Source organism: Bos indicus x Bos taurus, chromosome 25 (assembly GCF_003369695.1).
Source record: "Bos indicus x Bos taurus breed Angus x Brahman F1 hybrid chromosome 25, Bos_hybrid_MaternalHap_v2.0, whole genome shotgun sequence".
NCBI lineage: Eukaryota > Metazoa > Chordata > Mammalia > Artiodactyla > Bovidae > Bos > Bos indicus x Bos taurus.
In genome coordinates this window covers 2009947-2026620 of record NC_040100.1, presented here as the reverse complement: position 1 = coordinate 2026620, position 16674 = coordinate 2009947, and the positions used below count along the sequence as shown (strand labels likewise).

Genomic DNA, 16674 nt, shown 5'->3' with positions numbered 1-16674 from the left:
CTTTCAGTGGGGGGCTTCCTGCCCTCAGCAGCACTGAGCAGGTCTTCGCTGGGGGGACTTCTACTCGGGTGGGTGGGGCAGCCTCGCGCTCGCAGCTCTGCCCACCTCGCTGCAGAGCCCGAGTCGGACCGTGTGTCTCTGACATCCAGCTGGAAGGCTGCATCAGAGGCGAGAGGCAGAGCGTCCCCCTGGACGCGTGCACGAAGGAGGAGGCGCACTGGACCATCCAGCGATGCAGCGGCCCGGTCACACTGCACTACAAGGTCAACCAGGAAGGTGAGGGCCCGGGCGGGGCAGGGCCGGGCACGCGCCCCCCACCTCGTCTGCTCTGCAGGAGGTCTGCGAGAGGTCGGGAGGACTGAGCAGGGCAGCTGTGGGGCAGGGGTGGGGAAGGGCGGACATGGAGACCCGCGTGCGCACACCTGCCCTGACCTCCCTGGGCTGCTGACCAGCTCTCAGGAAGACAGCATGTCCAGCCCCAAGCAGACTGCTGGCCGACAGCCACGTCACTGCCTGGACACCCCCCGCTTCCCTGCCAGACTGAGGTTTGCTTCTCCCGGGCCTCCCGGCCTTGACGTGGACGCTGACTCTGGGGTGGCCACTCCAGCACCAGCAGGTCCACTGAGCCACACCGCAGCCAAGACAGCCCAGCCTCACCCCGCCTCTCATGTGGCCCGCAGCCCTCCTGGGCAGTGTCTTCTCTCTCCCAAACTCTGAGTTCCTGTTCTCACCTCTGGGTTTTTTCTCCTGCATGATTATCTCTGCAGCTGGATCTTATTTTTAACCGCCAGGGCTCATGAATGTTTCAACAGAGCATAAATAGCCACTCTAGCCGTTCCCCACTGCAGCCTGCCTGCCTGCGCTCCTTCCCGGCAGCGCCGGGTCCATGCGGAAGATGGTAATGATGCTCTGTCCCCAAACACGGTGCCAGCCTCCGGCTCCCGCAGGCGGGCAGGCAGGCTCCTCCGCTCTGCCAGGCCTGGCGTCCCAGCCCAGCAGCAAGTCTGTGGGCGCGGCCCTGCCTGCCGGCCCCAGGGTCACAGGGTGCGGGGTGAGGCGTGCCTGGCTTGTGCAGCAGCAGAGCCCTGCAGTGAGAGCATTCCCTCTGGCAGGACCCCATTTGGAGGGCCTGTCCTCCCTGGTGGGGCTGCTGTCACCTCCTACCAGGGCGGTGGGAAGGGCCCGGGTGGGGACCCCCATCTCCCCAAGAGATGCGATCAGATAGGCCTCCTGGCCTGAGTCTCCCTGGCGTGTGAGGTGCGGGCATTTGGCGAGGTCCTTTGGGGTCTGGCTGTTAGGACTGTTTTAGCTTCTGCTGTGTTCCAGCTCTCTGCGTGTGGGGCCAATTTCAGGATTTATATTATGGATTTATGCCTTGGACATTCGCGGGAAGTTTACTGCATTTATTGTATTCATGGCGTTATGTCCTGCTTCCTTCCAAAGCATTCATAAAATTTTACACTAAAGGACGAAGGTGTTAACTAAGGTTTAAAACACGTGCCATGGTCTTACCACTTTGGAAAACCATTTGGCAGCATCTACTCAGGCTAAATGTGGGCTTCCCCAGCGGCCTAACGATACAGAATCCACCTGCCGTGCAGGAGATGGAAGAGATGTAGGTTCAGTCCCTGGGCTGGGAAGATTCCCCTGGAAGAGGGCATGACAACCCACTCCAGTGTCCTTGCCTGGAAAGTCCCATGGACAGAGGAGCCTGGTGGGCTACAGTCCATGGGGTCACAAAGAGTCAGACACATCTGAGCCCACACGTGCACTAAAGCTAAATGTACAGTCAGTGAGCTAGTGATTCTGCCTCTCTGTATACGGTCAAGGGAAATGAATACATCCATCCGCAGAGGTATCAGAGCACTCGTCACAGAGTTGTCCATGATAGCCAAACTCTGGGAACGGCACAGACGTGCACACCAGAGAAGGGAGGAGGCAGCAGCCCACGGAATACTCTACAGCGATGAAAAAAGCATCCCACAGGCGTGACAGCACACAGAGGACGCCAGACACGGAAGAGCGTGCCTGCTTCCGCTTATGTGACGTGAGGCAGAGCTGGCCCGTGCGCTGGCAGGCGGCATGGTGGTTACCCCGCAGGCTTCTGAGCGGTGATTACCCAGGCGTAGGGATTTGTGAAAACCCGTCATGCCGAATACTTAAGGACGATGGGGTTTTCTGCATATAAGTTACGCTTCAATTAAAGAAAATATGGTAAAACACAAGCCCAGTGTACGGCTGGTGAGGAACAGAGATCATAGCACATCTGAGGGCCCTCCGGGTAGGGCACCCAGCGCCCACCAGCTTCCTAGGTTTGTTACAACTTGGGTACAAAATTTTGCCCTGAGCTTCTTGGCAGCCGAGGCAGAGGGAAGCGCACCAGTGACTCAGCTGCTCACTCCTCGGGGAGGACAGACGTCTCCCTGACCGTGAGGCCTAGGAGGCCCGCACCCCGGGGCGTCTTCTGGGGGTGGCCTGGCAGCAGGAGGCCCTCCGCCGACAGCTGGAACCCCCTCCTCCTCCCGCAGGGTACCGGAAGCTGCTAAAGGACATGGAGGAGGGCCTGATCACGTCGGGGGACTCCTTCTACATCCGGCTGAACCTGAACATCTGCAGCCAGCTGGACGCCTGCTCCATGTCCCTGAAGTGCGACGACGTGGTGCACGTCCGCGACACCATGTACCAGGACAAGCATGAGTGGCTGTGTGCGCGGGTCGACCCCTTCACGGACCACGACCTGGACATGGGCACCATCCCCAGCTACAGCCGGTGAGGCCGGAACCGGCGGGGCGAGGGGGCTCAGGGGAGCCTGTGCCTGCTGACCGGCGACCCCCCCCCCCGCCGCAATTCCCTCCTCCTCTGTGAAGCCCTGTGTGCCTCCAGAAGGGCTTCCCTGGTGGCTCAGTGATCAAGAATCTGCCTGCCAATGGAGGAGATGTGGGTTTAATCCCTGGCTTGGGAAGATCCCCTGGAGAAGGCAATGGCAACCCACTCCAGTATTCTTGGCTGGAGAATCCCATGGATGGAGGAGCCTGACGGGCTACAGTCTATAGAGTCACAAAGAGTCAGGCACGACTGAGCAACTGAACAGCAACTGCCTCCGTGGACGTTGTTTTCTTAAATCCTGCTGCTTCACCGATTCCCAGAACACCCTCTTTCCATCCTTGCTGGACACTTAGAGCCTGAGTTTATGCTTCTCCATCTCCCACCTCCCCAACATCATTCCGTAATTATACAGCAGTAGCCGCCAAGGGCTGAGCATCATCGTCCCCCTGGTCAGACGTCCCAGGCACCTGTAAATTATCAAGAGACTCCAGCTCTGTTGCCCAGGCCAGCCCTGCAAGGCCAGCAAGAGTAGACCCAGTTTACAGATGAGGAAACTGAGGCTCAGAGAAGTTAAGCGCCTTTACCCAGGCACCAGGATGAGTCCGTGCCTGAGAGGGTTCAGACCCAGATGTTCAGTGCCCAGTCCTCCCTGGGGCTCAGAGCTCACAGCCTGCAGAGAGCCCCCTGCCCCGGCCAGGTCCCTGCCGGCTTCCCGGGTCCAGCCCCTGCCCCGGCCAGGTCCCTGCCGGCTTCCCCGGGTCCAGCCCCTGAGGCTCTGCCCTCCCGTTGCCTCCCCAGGGCCCAGCAGCTCCTCCTGGTCAAGCTTCAGCGCCTGATGCACCGGGGCAGCCGGGAGGAGGCCGACACGGCCCACCACACGCTGCGGGCCCTCCGGGTAGGTCACCCGCGCCCCGCCAGCATCACCCCGCCTCCCGGGGCCTTTCTGGAGGGGATCCCAGGCAGGAGCCACCAGTCCAGCTAGGATGATGGACCGCAGGGGACTGGGTTCCTCAGGAAAAGGGGGGCCCCCCAGAAGGAGGCCCACGTCTGTGCCCTCACCCAGCTGTGATCTCTGCTGGAACAAGTCCTCAGGCCCCTCTCACCCCCAGAGCTCACTCCTGCGTCCGGGACGCTTTGATCCACGCTGAGCACCTGCCCGCGTCTGCCCAGGGTGGGGCTGGGCAGGAGGGGGGCCGTCTCCTGCTCTCACCAGCCCGTGGGAGGCTCTGACCGGTCTATCACTGGTTTCAGAACACCCTGCAGCCCGAAGAACCGCTCCCCACCACGGACCCCCGGGTCAGTCCCCGCCTTTCCCGAGCAAGCTTCCTGTTTGGCCAGCTCCTTCAGGTAAAGCGCTCACACCTGCAGGCTTCTCGGCACCTGCACCGCTTGCCCGGCTCTCTCCTGCCGAGAAGCGGAGGCTATGTGTCCACCGCACCTCACGTCCCCTGCCCCACTTCATCCTCACAGTGACGGGTCGGGGGACTACTCTGTGCCTGTAGGAAACAGACCCCGTGTCCATAAAAGACGGAGCACGCTTAGGGCTAAAAGAAGCTTGGACGCCTTAGTTGTTCAGATATTCATAGAAAAGTCAGGAGGAGAGAGACCTTCCAGAGATCCTGGTCAGTTTAGTCTGTCAGATTCAGCATTAAATTGATCTCTGAGCATCCCAGTAGCCCAGGAGAAAGGGGATTTCCAGCAGATTCTTTAACTCTTATCTGACGCCAAAATGTTTTAGCTCTTTGTGACCAGAAAGAATTTTTCCCTCACACTTGATTGTAAAAGGTTTTTTTTCGGGAGGGTGCGTGGATCATTACACGAGGAACAATGAACAGCCTGTGGGTGGCATGTTCCGAAGTGATCTCATATGAACGTAAGCATCTGTGCAGCCTTTTTCTCTATCGCCGGTCGGCAAAAGCCAAGAGTTCTGTTACGAAGTCGTCCCGCGAGGACGTTCCTGAGTTGGCGCTGTGCTAGTTAGGCCCAGTGGAGCCAGCACGTCACTACACCGCTCCGTCCTCGTGTTGCAACATAGGAAACCCAGAGAAATGGTTGACGGTGTGACCCCGAAGCCCAGGTAGAGGCGGATAGGTAGCAGAAAGACACTCACGGAGGTGGAGGGGGACCCTGGTGAGGTCAGAGTCACAGGGAGGCAGGGCCATGTGAGGCCATGCGTTATTGTGGCCGCACGTTACACAAGTCCACACCCCTGAGCTTTGGGGTGACCTGCTCAAAGGCTGGTTAATAACCAAGCGGGGCCGACAGCCCAGGGCCCTGGCCTTTGCTTCCTGCAGAAGGAGGGCGTGAAGGGATTCAGAGCAGCCTCCGGGACTCCATTCTGAGTCGTAGCCGGGCGCAGGCACCCCCCAGAAGACTCGGGGACCCCGGGAGGGAGGTGACGTCGCCTGCACCCACCCTCCAGGTGGGCCGTCTGAGCCATCCTGCCAGTGGGGGCTCCCAGACACGGGCCTTGGGCAGCCGGAGCGCGCCAGGCCCCGCAGTGCCTGCGGACCCCCAGATGTGGTCAGGATTGTAGGGGGCTCCAGTGAGGGCCTGCCTGGGACCAGCGCCCCGGCAGGTCTCGTCCAGCCAGGAAGGCGGGCGTGGGCATGTATCTACTTACTTGCCCGCTGACTGCGTCCCAGACGCTGAAGACCTTGTGCTGCTGGCTGGGTGTCCCCTGTCTTCGGTGGTGGGGCCCAGGCCCTGAGGCAGAGCTGGGATCTGAGCGGAGGTCTCCCGAGCCGGGGCAGGCCGTCCCCACGCCCTCCCCTCTGTCCCCAGTTCGTCAGCAGGTCCGAGAACAAGTACAAGCGGATGAACAGCCACGAGCGGGTGCGAATCGTCTCGGGGAGCCCGCGGGGCAGCCTGGCCCGGTCCTCGCTGGACGCCACGAAGCTCCTGACCGAGAAGCAGGAAGGTGCTGCGTACCCGGCTGCCTCTGGGTCTGGGTGGGCCAAGGGGGTCCCCGAGAGCAGGGCTGTGCCGCCCGGGGAGGAGCCACCCTGACGCGGCCGGGAGGACCAACAGCCTCCTGGGCAGCGTCCTGCCGAGCTCCCCCACCACTGATGCCCCCTGCAGCTGGTTGGAGCCCAATCGTTGTTTAGTTACCAAGTCCTGACTCTTTGTGACCCCGTGGACTGCAGCTCTCCAGCCTTCCCGGTCCTTCACCATCTCCCAGACTTTGCTCAAACTCATGTCCATTGAGTTGGTGATGCTGTCCAACCATCTCGTCCTCTGTCGTCCCCTTCTCCTCCTGCCCTCAATCTTTCCCAGCATCAGGGTCTTTTCCAGTGAGTCAGTTCTTTGAATCAGGTGGCCCAAGTATTGGAGTTTCAGCTTCAGCTTCCAGTGAATATTCAGGACTGATTTCCTTTAGAATTGACTGGTTTGATCTCCTTGAGTGCAAGGGACTCTCAACAGTCTTCTCCAGAACCACAGTCCGAAAGCATCAGTTCTTTGGCGCTCTGCCTTCTTTATGGTCCAGCATCTGTACATGACATGACTACTGATAAAGCATAGCCCAGACGCCCATGTTAATTGGAGCTGTTTGCTACGGAGCCTTGACTTACTGATTCCCGTCTGAGCGCCTCCTGCCATTTATCCCAAAGCCGGCGAGAGGCCGCTCGGTGCACAGTCCCCCGGGGCAGGCCCTGCTGGTGGGGCCCAGGCCTCTCACCCGCCTCCTGGGGCCAGGGTGGCTCTGGCGCTGGTGCTTCCAAGGGCCAGGGCACCTCTGCAGTCCAGCCTCAGTCCAAGGCCCTCCCTGGAGAGCTGAGCAGCGGGAGTGTGTTCCAGGCTTGCTGTCCGCCTCCTGCCACCGCCGCCCCTCCTGGTCCGTGGGCTGGGCCGTCTGTCTGCCTGGCCCAGCGCTGTCGCCCCAGCTCCCAAAACGGCCCTGCCCTCGGGTCAGGCCTAAACTCTCCTGGTGGTGGAAGGCCATCCCGGGCCTCGGGCGTGCGTCGCTGTGTGCCTTGCTTTTAAGATGTCCTCCTCCAACCCCCAAATGGTTTTCAAGGCTCTGTGGGGCCAGGAGGGCCCCCGGGTGCCCCGGCCCAGCCATAACCAGCCCTTGCCTGCCCCCTCCCAGAGCTGGACCCAGAGAGCGAGCTGGGCAAGAACCTCAGCCTGATCCCCTACAGCCTGGTACGCGCCTTCTACTGCGAGCGCCGCCGGCCCGTCCTCTTCACGCCCACCATGCTGGCCAAGGCGCTGGTTCAGAAGCTGCTCAACTCCGGGGGCGCGATGGAGTTCACCATGTGCAAACCAGGTGAGCCCCCGCGGCAGCCCCGCCCCCTCCTCCTGCCCACCCTCGTCCCTCCTGTCCCTCCTCCCCTCTCCCCCTGCCCCTCCATCAAGGGCTCCAGAGCAGCTGGAAGGGTGCAGACAGTGGGCTGCCGTGGAGAGTGTAAAGTGCGTTCCCGACCTTGCCCTCGGTTGAGAAGCTTCAGGGTCTAAATGTGGCAGAAAGGGACCGACAGGCAGGTCCGTGGAGCCCAGGAAGCAGAGCAGAGCCCCGAGAGGACAGTGGGCCTGAGACCCCCGAGCTGCCCTCAGGACTGGCCCCTCCTCCCGCAGATGTCGTTACAAGAGACGAGTTCCTCAGGAAGCAGAAGACAGAAACCATCATCCACTCGCGGGAGAAGAACCCCAACACCTTCGAGTGCGTGGTCCCCGCCCACATCGAGGCTGTGGCGGCCAAGGTGAGGAGGGCTGGAGTCTGGCGGGGCTGGGGGCCGCAGGCCTGCTCCCCTCCCGCCCACCCCCGGCCCGGCAAATCTCGTCCTCGCTGCCTCTGCCACGTGCAGGCTTCTCCAAGCCCTGCTCCCCGGCTCTGACAGGCACTTACATTTGGAACCCCCTTCTATTTATGTCTTTTTTTTTAGTAATTTTATGTCTGTACTTTCGTTCGTTTATTGGCTGTGCTGGGTCTTCATGCCTGTGCAGGCTTTTCTCCAGTTGCAGTGCTCTGACCTGTCACTGTGATGGCTTCTCTTCTTGCAGAGCACGGGCCCTAGGGCACCTGGGCTTCCGTGGTTTCGGCTCCCAGGCTCTAGAGCACAGGCTCCCGTGGGATCCTCCCGGATCAGGGAGCGACCCCCTCTTCTGCATTGGCAGGCAGATTCTTTACCTCTGGGCCAGCAGGGAGGCCCTCCCCTTTCTCCTTCCAATGGCTTCCTGGTGCTGGTCCTCTGGTCCACGTTGTTCTGGGATGTGTGTGCGCCTGGCTCTGATAATAGGGGCTAGGGGTAGCAAGCGAGCGGGCAACAGGGACCCTGTTCTCCAAACCGGGGAGATGGACCATCAGGAGTGTTGTTGGCAGGGGTGCAGGAAAGCTGTCTACAGGCAATTTGGAATCTTCTGGACTCGGGCTTCACGACCCTGGCCGGCCCTGAGCACAGAGTTCTTCCTCAATCTGGGTCTGAACAAAGGCGGGGCTCTCAATCTCTCTGGGGCAGTGACTGGGGGCGGCAGGAGCAGGCATCCAGCCGGGAACTCTAAATTGTGCCATCCAGCTGACGGTCACTCCCGTGCCCTGCCGCCTTGTCACACTGATCAGAGCTCGAGCAGAGCTGTCAGCCAGCCTTGAACAGTTTGTTGGGTATTAAAGTTCAGGGAACTCTGACAGCTGGGGTGGATGGGAAATAGTGGGTAGGGTTGGAACAGAGATCGTTTCCTCTGCAAAGGAGATTGCATTCAAGAATCTGTGCTGTTAGGAGTCCAGGAGTGGCTATGCTGTTGAGACAGGGGAGCGGTGACCGGAAGGGCATGGGGGCCGGGAGATGGCCATCTCTGCCGCTGGACCTGGGGGCTGGTTCCACCGGCACGCTCAGTTTGTGGCAGTCCACTGAGCTCGCCCCCAGCTCTGCCCCATAGAGCCTGGCCCTGCCTCAGGCGCCCAGGTGGGCTGGCATGGCGGTGGGCCCCCGGTGACCGCCAGCCGCTGTACCTGCAGAACAAGCACTGTCTGCTGGAGGCAGGGATCAGCTGCACCAGAGACCTGATCAAGTCCCGAATCTACCCCATCGTGCTCTTCGTCCGCGTGTCAGAGAAGAACATCAAGAAGTTCCGGTAGGGCTCCAGGACCCCCGCCCCCGGTCCCCCACTCCCCAAGCTCTGGTGTTCCCAGGAAGAGCAGCTGACTGTGTCCAGCACACCCCCACCCCCTGAATATCCCTTTAGTGTCTGTCCTAATCCAGGGGGACATGGCCCTTGCCCCAACAATGAAGACAGTAACACACACACACACACACTCACATGCACACACTCCCGGGAGGGTGAGCACCAGGGGCCCCAGGTGGTCTGGGAAGCCAACACCTCCGGAGCAGGCGCACCACAGCGAGGCCAGGCCCAGACCACACCAGGCCGTGTGGGACATGATGTTCCGTGAAATAAGCCAGACAGAGAAAGGCAACTGCTGCATGATTTCACTTGTCTGAGGGCCCTCAGGAAGTCAGACACAGACAGAAAGTAGAAGGGTGGGTGCCAGGGGCTGACAGGGAGGGTGGGGAGTTTCAGTTTTACATGAAAAAGTTATGGAGATGGAGGCACATCCATGTGAATCACTTAACCACTGCTGAACCATACCCTTAAAAATAGTCAAGATGAGAGATTTTGTTTTCAATGAACTGGATCACAATTAAAAATTAAAATGGACCTATTTTTTGAAAAAACAAGGCCGCACCTCTTAGAATTCCTTGATGAAGAGAATAAAAGGGCACAAGAGACGGTGCAGAAACCCAGGGAGGGCGGCGGGGGCGGGGGCGGGGCGGTGGGGCGGTGGGGCGGGGCGGGGCGGGGGCGGGGGGTCGGTGCGGCGGGGCGGGGCGGGGCGGGGCGGGCGCGGCCAAGCCACGCCCCTCAGCCTGGCCCACCCGGTGTGCGTCTCTCCCCTCCCGCTCCATCTGCAGGAAGATGCTGCCACGGCCCGAGACGGAGGACGAGTTCCTGCGCCTGTGCCGGCTGAAGGAGAAGGAGCTGGAGGCGCTGCCCTGCCTGTACGCCACGGTGGAGGCCGACATGTGGGGCAGCGTGGAGGAGCTGCTGCGCGTCATCAAAGACAAGATCGCCGAGGAGCAGCGCAAGACCGTCTGGGTGGACGAGGACCAGCTGTGAGGCGGGGCCACCGCCGAGTCTGAGCGGGACTCGGGGCCGAGTGTCCGGATCCCGAGGGGCAAGGGACACCCTACCGCCTCCACGGCCTGGGGCGGGGGGTGCTCCGTCCTCCGGGTTAGGGAGCCCCTCCAGGGAGCGCCGGGGGCAGGTGTGTCTCCGAAGGGAGCAAGGAGCCAGTCTTCTCCACCCGGCGCTGACCTGCTGAGTCGGCCAGCCAGTGCTGGCCTGAGCGGGGAGACAGGACTCCCCCAGGAAGGACACAGAGCCCAGTGGGAAGCCGGGACAGCAGTTGAATGTAACGCGTGGAACAAGAGAGCTGCCAGTTGGGTGGGGGCCGGAAAGCCAGGCGTCCCCCAGCCCTCTGGACACAGGAGAGGCGCATTCCCAGGCAGAAGGGGAGTGTGCCATGCTGTTATTTTTCTTGCATTAAAATGTCTCCATGTCCTTATTTTCAACCGTTTGATAGTTTGCTTCCCTGGTGGCTCCGCTGGTAAGAAATCCATCCACAATGCGAGAGACCCGGGTTCCATCCCTGGGTTGGGAAGAACCCCTGGAGAAGGGACTGTCTACCCACTCCGGTATTCTGGCCTGGAGAATTCCATGGACTGTTATAATCCATGGAGTCCCAAAGAGTCAGACACAGCTGAGTGACGTTCACTTCCACTTTGAGGGACTTTCAGCTCTTGCAGCCTTCCTAGCTGCAAACCACCCCCAGCAAGCTCAGTTCAGGCTCCGAGTCATGTGCAGGGTGAAGGTGGGGTGACGACGCACCCCAGTTTTCCCAGGACACCTGATTTACATCTGGGTTGGGGTTAATAACGAATAGCACCCTCTGACTAAGATGTGTCCTGATTTGGACGATGCGTCATACCTGGGACGGGCCCCTCTTTCACGGGCTGCCTAGAAGGTCTCACTGTCCACACCCCTACGTCGGACATGACTGAGCAGGCACGCGCGCACACACACACACACACACACACACACACACCACACAGCAAGAGCCAGCAGGCAATGCTTCCTCCAGAACAAGCCCCAGAACCAAGTTGGATGTGCCGGGTTTGGAGAGGCCATGATTCCAGGGGTCCCACTGAGATTATCTAGGGCCAGATAAGCTGCCGCACGAGGAGACGGGGAGCTGGAGGGTCTTCCCCTTCTATCTTGTTAGAGCTCTATGAGAAACAGTAAATTTTCCCCAAGCCCGGGCAATCGTGTTTCCACTTAGAAACCATTGCCTCCTCGTAAGTACTTAGAGCCAACGGGGACAGACGTGACTGGAAAAGAGTCCCGGAGTAAAAGGCCTGCTGATTTATTTATATTATTTAACTGCAGAATTCTCAGGCTTGTGCAGAATAATCAAAGCGGCAGCTTGCATATAATTGGGGATGTGGGGGCACGTGGACAATGCGGGTGAAGACAGGCCACGCTTGAAATACCTGAGCGAATTTGTAGTGGGTCTTTTCCCCAAGTAATCTTCGCCAGGATGCCGGCTGCAGGGTTGTGTGTATGTTAATGAGCTGGGATGGGAGGAGAGGAGAGAAGGGTGAGTCCTGTGGTCTCTCCCTGGGTGAAAGCAGACGAGGCTGGGGTTTGGTCCCCTGGGGAGTTGGGCCCCGTGAGGATTTCCAAGGAGACCCCTGACATCATCTGCTCAAGCTCTGGGCTCCCGTTTGTCAGCTGCCAACAGCTCAGCAAAAGGCAGCTCCGCTAGCTGCCTGGGAAGGAGAGAGGGGTCTGGGGGTCTGGGCAGTGGGGGTGCTGTACTGAGCTCTCTCTGAAGCCTGGCTGCGACTCAAATTGTCAGAGCGGGACCTGCAAACGGAGTGTTCCCTTTGGAGCCATCCCAGGAGTCAGGAAGGCTGCCTTGAACCGCACAGAACCACACAGTGGGGCTTGCTGCCCACCCAGCGAGCCCGAGCCCCAGCCTCTGGGAGGGGCCCTGTGCTAGGCAGGTAACACCAGTGCGAATGCTTGGTCCACCTCCAAGGGCACCAGCCGTGCAGCTCAGAGCCCCGGAAAGTGTGTTACTTGTGTACACCCACACTTTTCTAGGGAGAATTCCAGGCTTCTTCAGATTCCTAAGGGGTCCTGTAATTCCTTCCCCCCAGCCCCTCGCCAAATTAAGAACCATCGCTCTTGAGTTGGGCGAATATTAACAACTACTTTTGAGCTCCTGCACTGTGCCAAGCACTTTATAAACGTTCTCTTGCTTACTGTCCCCAAACTCTTCTCCATGTTATACAGAAGAAAATTGAGGTTCAGAGAGGTGAAGTCACTTGACCAAGGTCACACGGCTGACAGCCGGAACCCCGCCCAAGCCTGGCTGATTGGCTGCCTGCAGGCCCTAGTTGGATCTTCCAGTTCAGAGGTCCCATCTGGGGCCCTGGTGGCCTCAATGAGCTTCTGCTCCGCTCCTCCAGCGACTGGGGAAGTGGTGGGCGTCCAGGGCAGTATCTGGACTGGGGCCAGGCCAGCGGTTGGATCAAGAAGACGTGGGCTTCCTCTTGGGGACCGAGGCAGCCTTCTGCCCTGCAGTGCCACCTGGGCTGGCCTGGGTGTCTGCCTCCCCAGGCCGCCATCTGGGGACACTAGAGGGGGACGCGGGAGGCGTGTGTCTGGGCTCCGGTGTCGTCACGCTGCCCTGAACGCCGAGGGCCTCGCTCCTCCTGTACGTGTGTCCCTGGTTCCCTAGCCCCCTGCCGGGGTCTGTCCCTGCTAGCCCCGCCGAGTCAACCAGGATGCTGAGGCTGCTTGACTGATGGGATGGCCCGGCTCCCGGCACCCTGCCCCTACCCCCTTTCACCCAGAATCTTCTGCAGGGGTTCCAGCAACTTCGAGAAAGCCTGGCCCCAGAGAAACCAGATTTCCCCGCTCCAGCTGAGACTGAACCCCAGCTTTCCGTTTCAATTTCAAACTCCAGGAACCCAAACCGAAAGCAACAGGAAGTGCCCCCCAGCCCCGCCCCCACCGTCTTGGCTCCCAACCCCCTCACCCAGGCCCGATCCTTCTGGAGTCACCAGGCTGTGTGTTGCTGGGGAGACAGAGCCCAAGAAAAACTCCATCGTCCTCAAGGGGCCATGAGCAGCTTCAAGGAGGCCGCAAGTGCAGAACATCTCCCAGCCCGGCCCGAAGCGGCCGTGGGTCACGGGGACCATCCCCTGCAAGGGACTGGGAGCCTCAGAAGGGAGAGGCTTTGAGAAAGACGTGTGGTTCATCCTTGTTTCTAGTCTGGAATTTTTGTACCTGTTTTTAATAAAGCATTCAGAGGTCAGAAGCCACACATTGTAAGAGGCCATTCTTACAATTCTCAGCTCTGCCGGTCCCCACCCCCCTACTCACAGGAAACCGCCCTTCTTGGGTCTGAGGTTCCCGGTCCTCACGCACAGACAGGCAGGACCCGTTCCTAGCCCCCCTCTGTTCCACGACCCAGAACACATTATTCACACTGTTCTCTGCTCGCTGTATTTTTTTTCCCCCTTTTTACTGAAGCATGTGTCTGGGGACACTCACAGCTCTCTAGTGTCCCTGTCTGGACCCGTCATTTCCTCGGCCTCCCACATCAACGACCCCAGGAACAGCTGTGCCCTGCACCCCGATACCCCGAGTCCCCGCAAGACATGCTCTCCAGGGAGGGGTTTGCAGGGGCGGCTTCCCTCCCCCGGGGCCACACCGCCCTCCCCAGGGCGGTGGGGGGGGCTTCCACTGCTGACAGCCCTGCTCTCTGCTCCCAGACCCATTCCATTCCAGCCCCCCCAACCCGCAGGGGCCTCTGGCATCTGGGGGACCCTCTCGACACCACCCTCTAGCCGGGGCCACAGTCTGCAGTCCCGACACCCTTACGTCTGGTGCTGCTCTTGCCTGCAAAAGGGTGTGTGTGCTTTGTGAGCTGTGAGCGCTCCCAGGGGCTCAGGGGTGGCCTTCGGTGCTGGGACCCAGGTCCATCTCCACGAGACACACACTGACCCCGCCCCCATCCTCTCGAAACAGTCGTCCACACAGGCCCCAAACCGAATCGACCCCTTCGCCCACCCTCCCCCTGCCTCGGCCACTCAGCCAGACACCTGGCTCCCCTTCTCTGTTTCGGTCTCTGTCTCTCTCTCACACACACATCACCACGTTCTCAGTCACTTCACCTTGTTGATTAAACTCTCTACTCCCTGCCAAATCGGCTGGCCTCTCCCGTGTCGCACGGCCACCATCCTGGTCCAGGTGGACCTCATCTCTCCTGGGACGACGAGGACACCCCCCCCCACGTGACACATACCACACCGAGCCACGCCAGCCCTCTGGCATTTCCTCTGGATGCTGGGGCCTCACACACTGTTCCTCTTCTCTGGAGCACTTCCTTGCCCTCTGCCTGACCGGCTCCCACTCACCCATCAGGTGTCACCGAACCACCTCGGGGAGAGGCATCTCCCTTCTACACCCCGTCACCCTCTTCGTCCAGCCTTTGGAATGACTCTGTCGTCTGTCTTGACCTCTTGACTGTGAGCTGCTCAAGGGCAGGGAGCACGCACGTCTCATTCACTCCTCGCCTCCAACGCCCCGGGGCTGGCAGCCTGCCAGGATTGGACACACAAGAAAGCAAGTCGTTGCATTCCATCAGAGTTTTCCAGGGTCCAGCCAGGATGTGATGGGCTTCTCGGGTGGTGCTAGAAGTGAAGGATCTACCTGCAATGTGGGAGAGCTGGGTTCAATCCCTGGGTCAGGAAGATCCCCTGGAGAAGGAAAACGGCAGCCCACTCCAGTATTCTTGCCTGGAGAATCCCATGGACAGAGGAGCCTGGCGGGCTACAGTCCAGGGGGTCACAAAGAGTCGGACGTGACTGAGACGACTTGGCATGCACGCAAGCAAGGATGTACAAGAGTGATGTGGGCCAGAGTAAGGCAACGGCGGGGACCGTGGCAACCGGGGAAACACAATCCATCTAAGGGCGGCCGCTGGGACTCAGCCCCCGTTGCTTGGTTCCACCTAGGAAGCAAGCTCTGCTTGCCAGATCCTCTGATCATTCAAGCGGGGTGACTCCCAAGTTCCTGCAGAGTCTAGACCAGCCTGAGTCAGGTGTCCGCCCTGCTTTGACCAGCCATGGGCACCGGCAGGCCGGGGTTGGGGGACTTGCCATTTGGAGAGGGGTCGTAAGTGGGGGTCCCTCAAAGACCCTGCCCACTCTGTAATTCCGGCTTTCCTCATGGCCTTAGGCTTTGGAGGAGAAAACAATAATCCAGGAAATACACCAGAGATCATTTACCACGTGGGCCGCTCACAGACGCAGCTCAGAGATGACAGTAAGCCGCGCACAGCTGATCCCCTCCGTGGCCCTCCCTTGGCTCACAGCTGACTTTTCTCTGGATCCAATCGTGTTGTTGAATTTTTATGCATCTTTTTTTTTTTAATGTAAACTGAAGGCAGAGGTCACTTTTGCTCTCGAGGCTCGTGGGGGTCTCCAGGGAGCTGCCCCCACCCCTGTGGGCTTCTCCTAAAGGGCCAAGTCCCGCCCCCACAGGCTGGGGTCGGGGTGTGGTTGGCCAGCCCAACAGCCCCGGCCTCTCGTTAGCAGAGCTCTGTTGATGGATGAAGTGGCAACAACAGGGCTGGGGAGCCGCGGCCACGCCGGCCGGCCTTCGCCCACATCAATGCCCCATCACCTCCCTTTAGTTATCTGCTTGCGCCCACCTCCAAGCCTGGTGGGGATAGCCGCTTTGGGGGGCCTAGACCTCCGATCTCAAAAAAAGACCCTCCAAACTAGCCAATGAGTGCCTCCCTGGGACCAGCACGCCTACTGTGTACTGGGCACCTTCCCCTACGTCATTTCCAAACCTGGCATCCATCTGTGCCCACAGGAAATATCACCCCGTTTAACAGATGGGGAACCTGAGGCTGGGAGGGGCCTTGACGCCACCCCCCCAGCTCGGGAAGGGGCGGATCTGAGACTTGAAAGGGAAACCTCAGCACTGGGGGGCGGGGGCTTCCAGCTGTGGACTCACCCGGAGCTGACATCAGGCTCCAATTTAGGGGCAGGGGTCAAGGTCAGACAAAAGTCAGGAAGACTGGAGTGCTTGTGGGGGAGCACCGAAGAGAGAGAGGGCTCCCCTCTCCCCTGCCCAGGTCACAGGGGTCGCCGAGATGCAGGTGGGTTTACCTCCGTCTGTCTTGTCCCCTCACCGGTCACCCACCCATGCTGACCCCACACCCCTCACCCCCTGCACTGGCCCTGGTACCAACAAAGCCCCCCGCCCCCAGGAGCACCCGGGGGCCTGGGTCCCTGGGTCCGGGCTTGCCCTCCCCGGCGGAACTGTGCGGGCAGGAAGTCTGGGCCTCTCAGGCGTAGGGGGAACCACTGCGCGGCTGCTGCCCGGGAAGGGGGTGAGCAGAGAAGGGGGCGTGCAGGAGAAAGAGGAGAGGAGGGTTTGGGCTTTCTGGTTTGTTTGGATTCTAAAATTAGCTGCTGGCGAGTGAGGGGGCCGAGGGCTCACACCCGCTGTCAGCCCAGGCTGCCGCGAAACCCCAGGTGCTTGGCTAAAAATTGTATTGAAAGTTTCCGAGCCAGCTGGGGTGACTGGAAATGAATCTGTAATACAGGAATTTCTTTCTTTCCTATCACATGTCGTGCTCGGTTCTGATCTTGTTTTGACCGACGCGGCGTGTCTCCCCCAGCCTTTGTGTCTCTGGACTTGAGTGTAGGTGGGAGGCTGCGAAACCGTGTTTGCCTCGGGGTGGGGGTGGGGGTGGGGGCA

At 60.1% G+C, this 16674-nt stretch overlaps 1 protein-coding gene across 6 annotated transcripts in view; it reads left to right on the top strand.

The window, feature by feature from the left end:
- The window catches only part of CARD11 (caspase recruitment domain family member 11), a 108164-nt gene extending 97767 nt beyond the window's left edge, over positions 1 to 10397 (top strand). For all 6 annotated transcript variants that reach the window (XM_027527034.1, XM_027527029.1, XM_027527032.1 and 3 more), the window contains exons 17-25: positions 150 to 276; positions 2529 to 2769; positions 3625 to 3721; positions 4078 to 4173; positions 5611 to 5746; positions 6917 to 7096; positions 7405 to 7529; positions 8783 to 8898; positions 9738 to 10397. In XM_027527034.1, coding sequence (XP_027382835.1) covers positions 150 to 276; positions 2529 to 2769; positions 3625 to 3721; positions 4078 to 4173; positions 5611 to 5746; positions 6917 to 7096; positions 7405 to 7529; positions 8783 to 8898; positions 9738 to 9942 — 1323 coding nt within the window. In that variant the 3' untranslated portion in view covers positions 9943 to 10397. The remainder of the gene's footprint in view (positions 1 to 149; positions 277 to 2528; positions 2770 to 3624; positions 3722 to 4077; positions 4174 to 5610; positions 5747 to 6916; positions 7097 to 7404; positions 7530 to 8782; positions 8899 to 9737) is intronic.
- The last annotated feature ends 6277 nt before the right edge of the window (positions 10398 to 16674 follow it).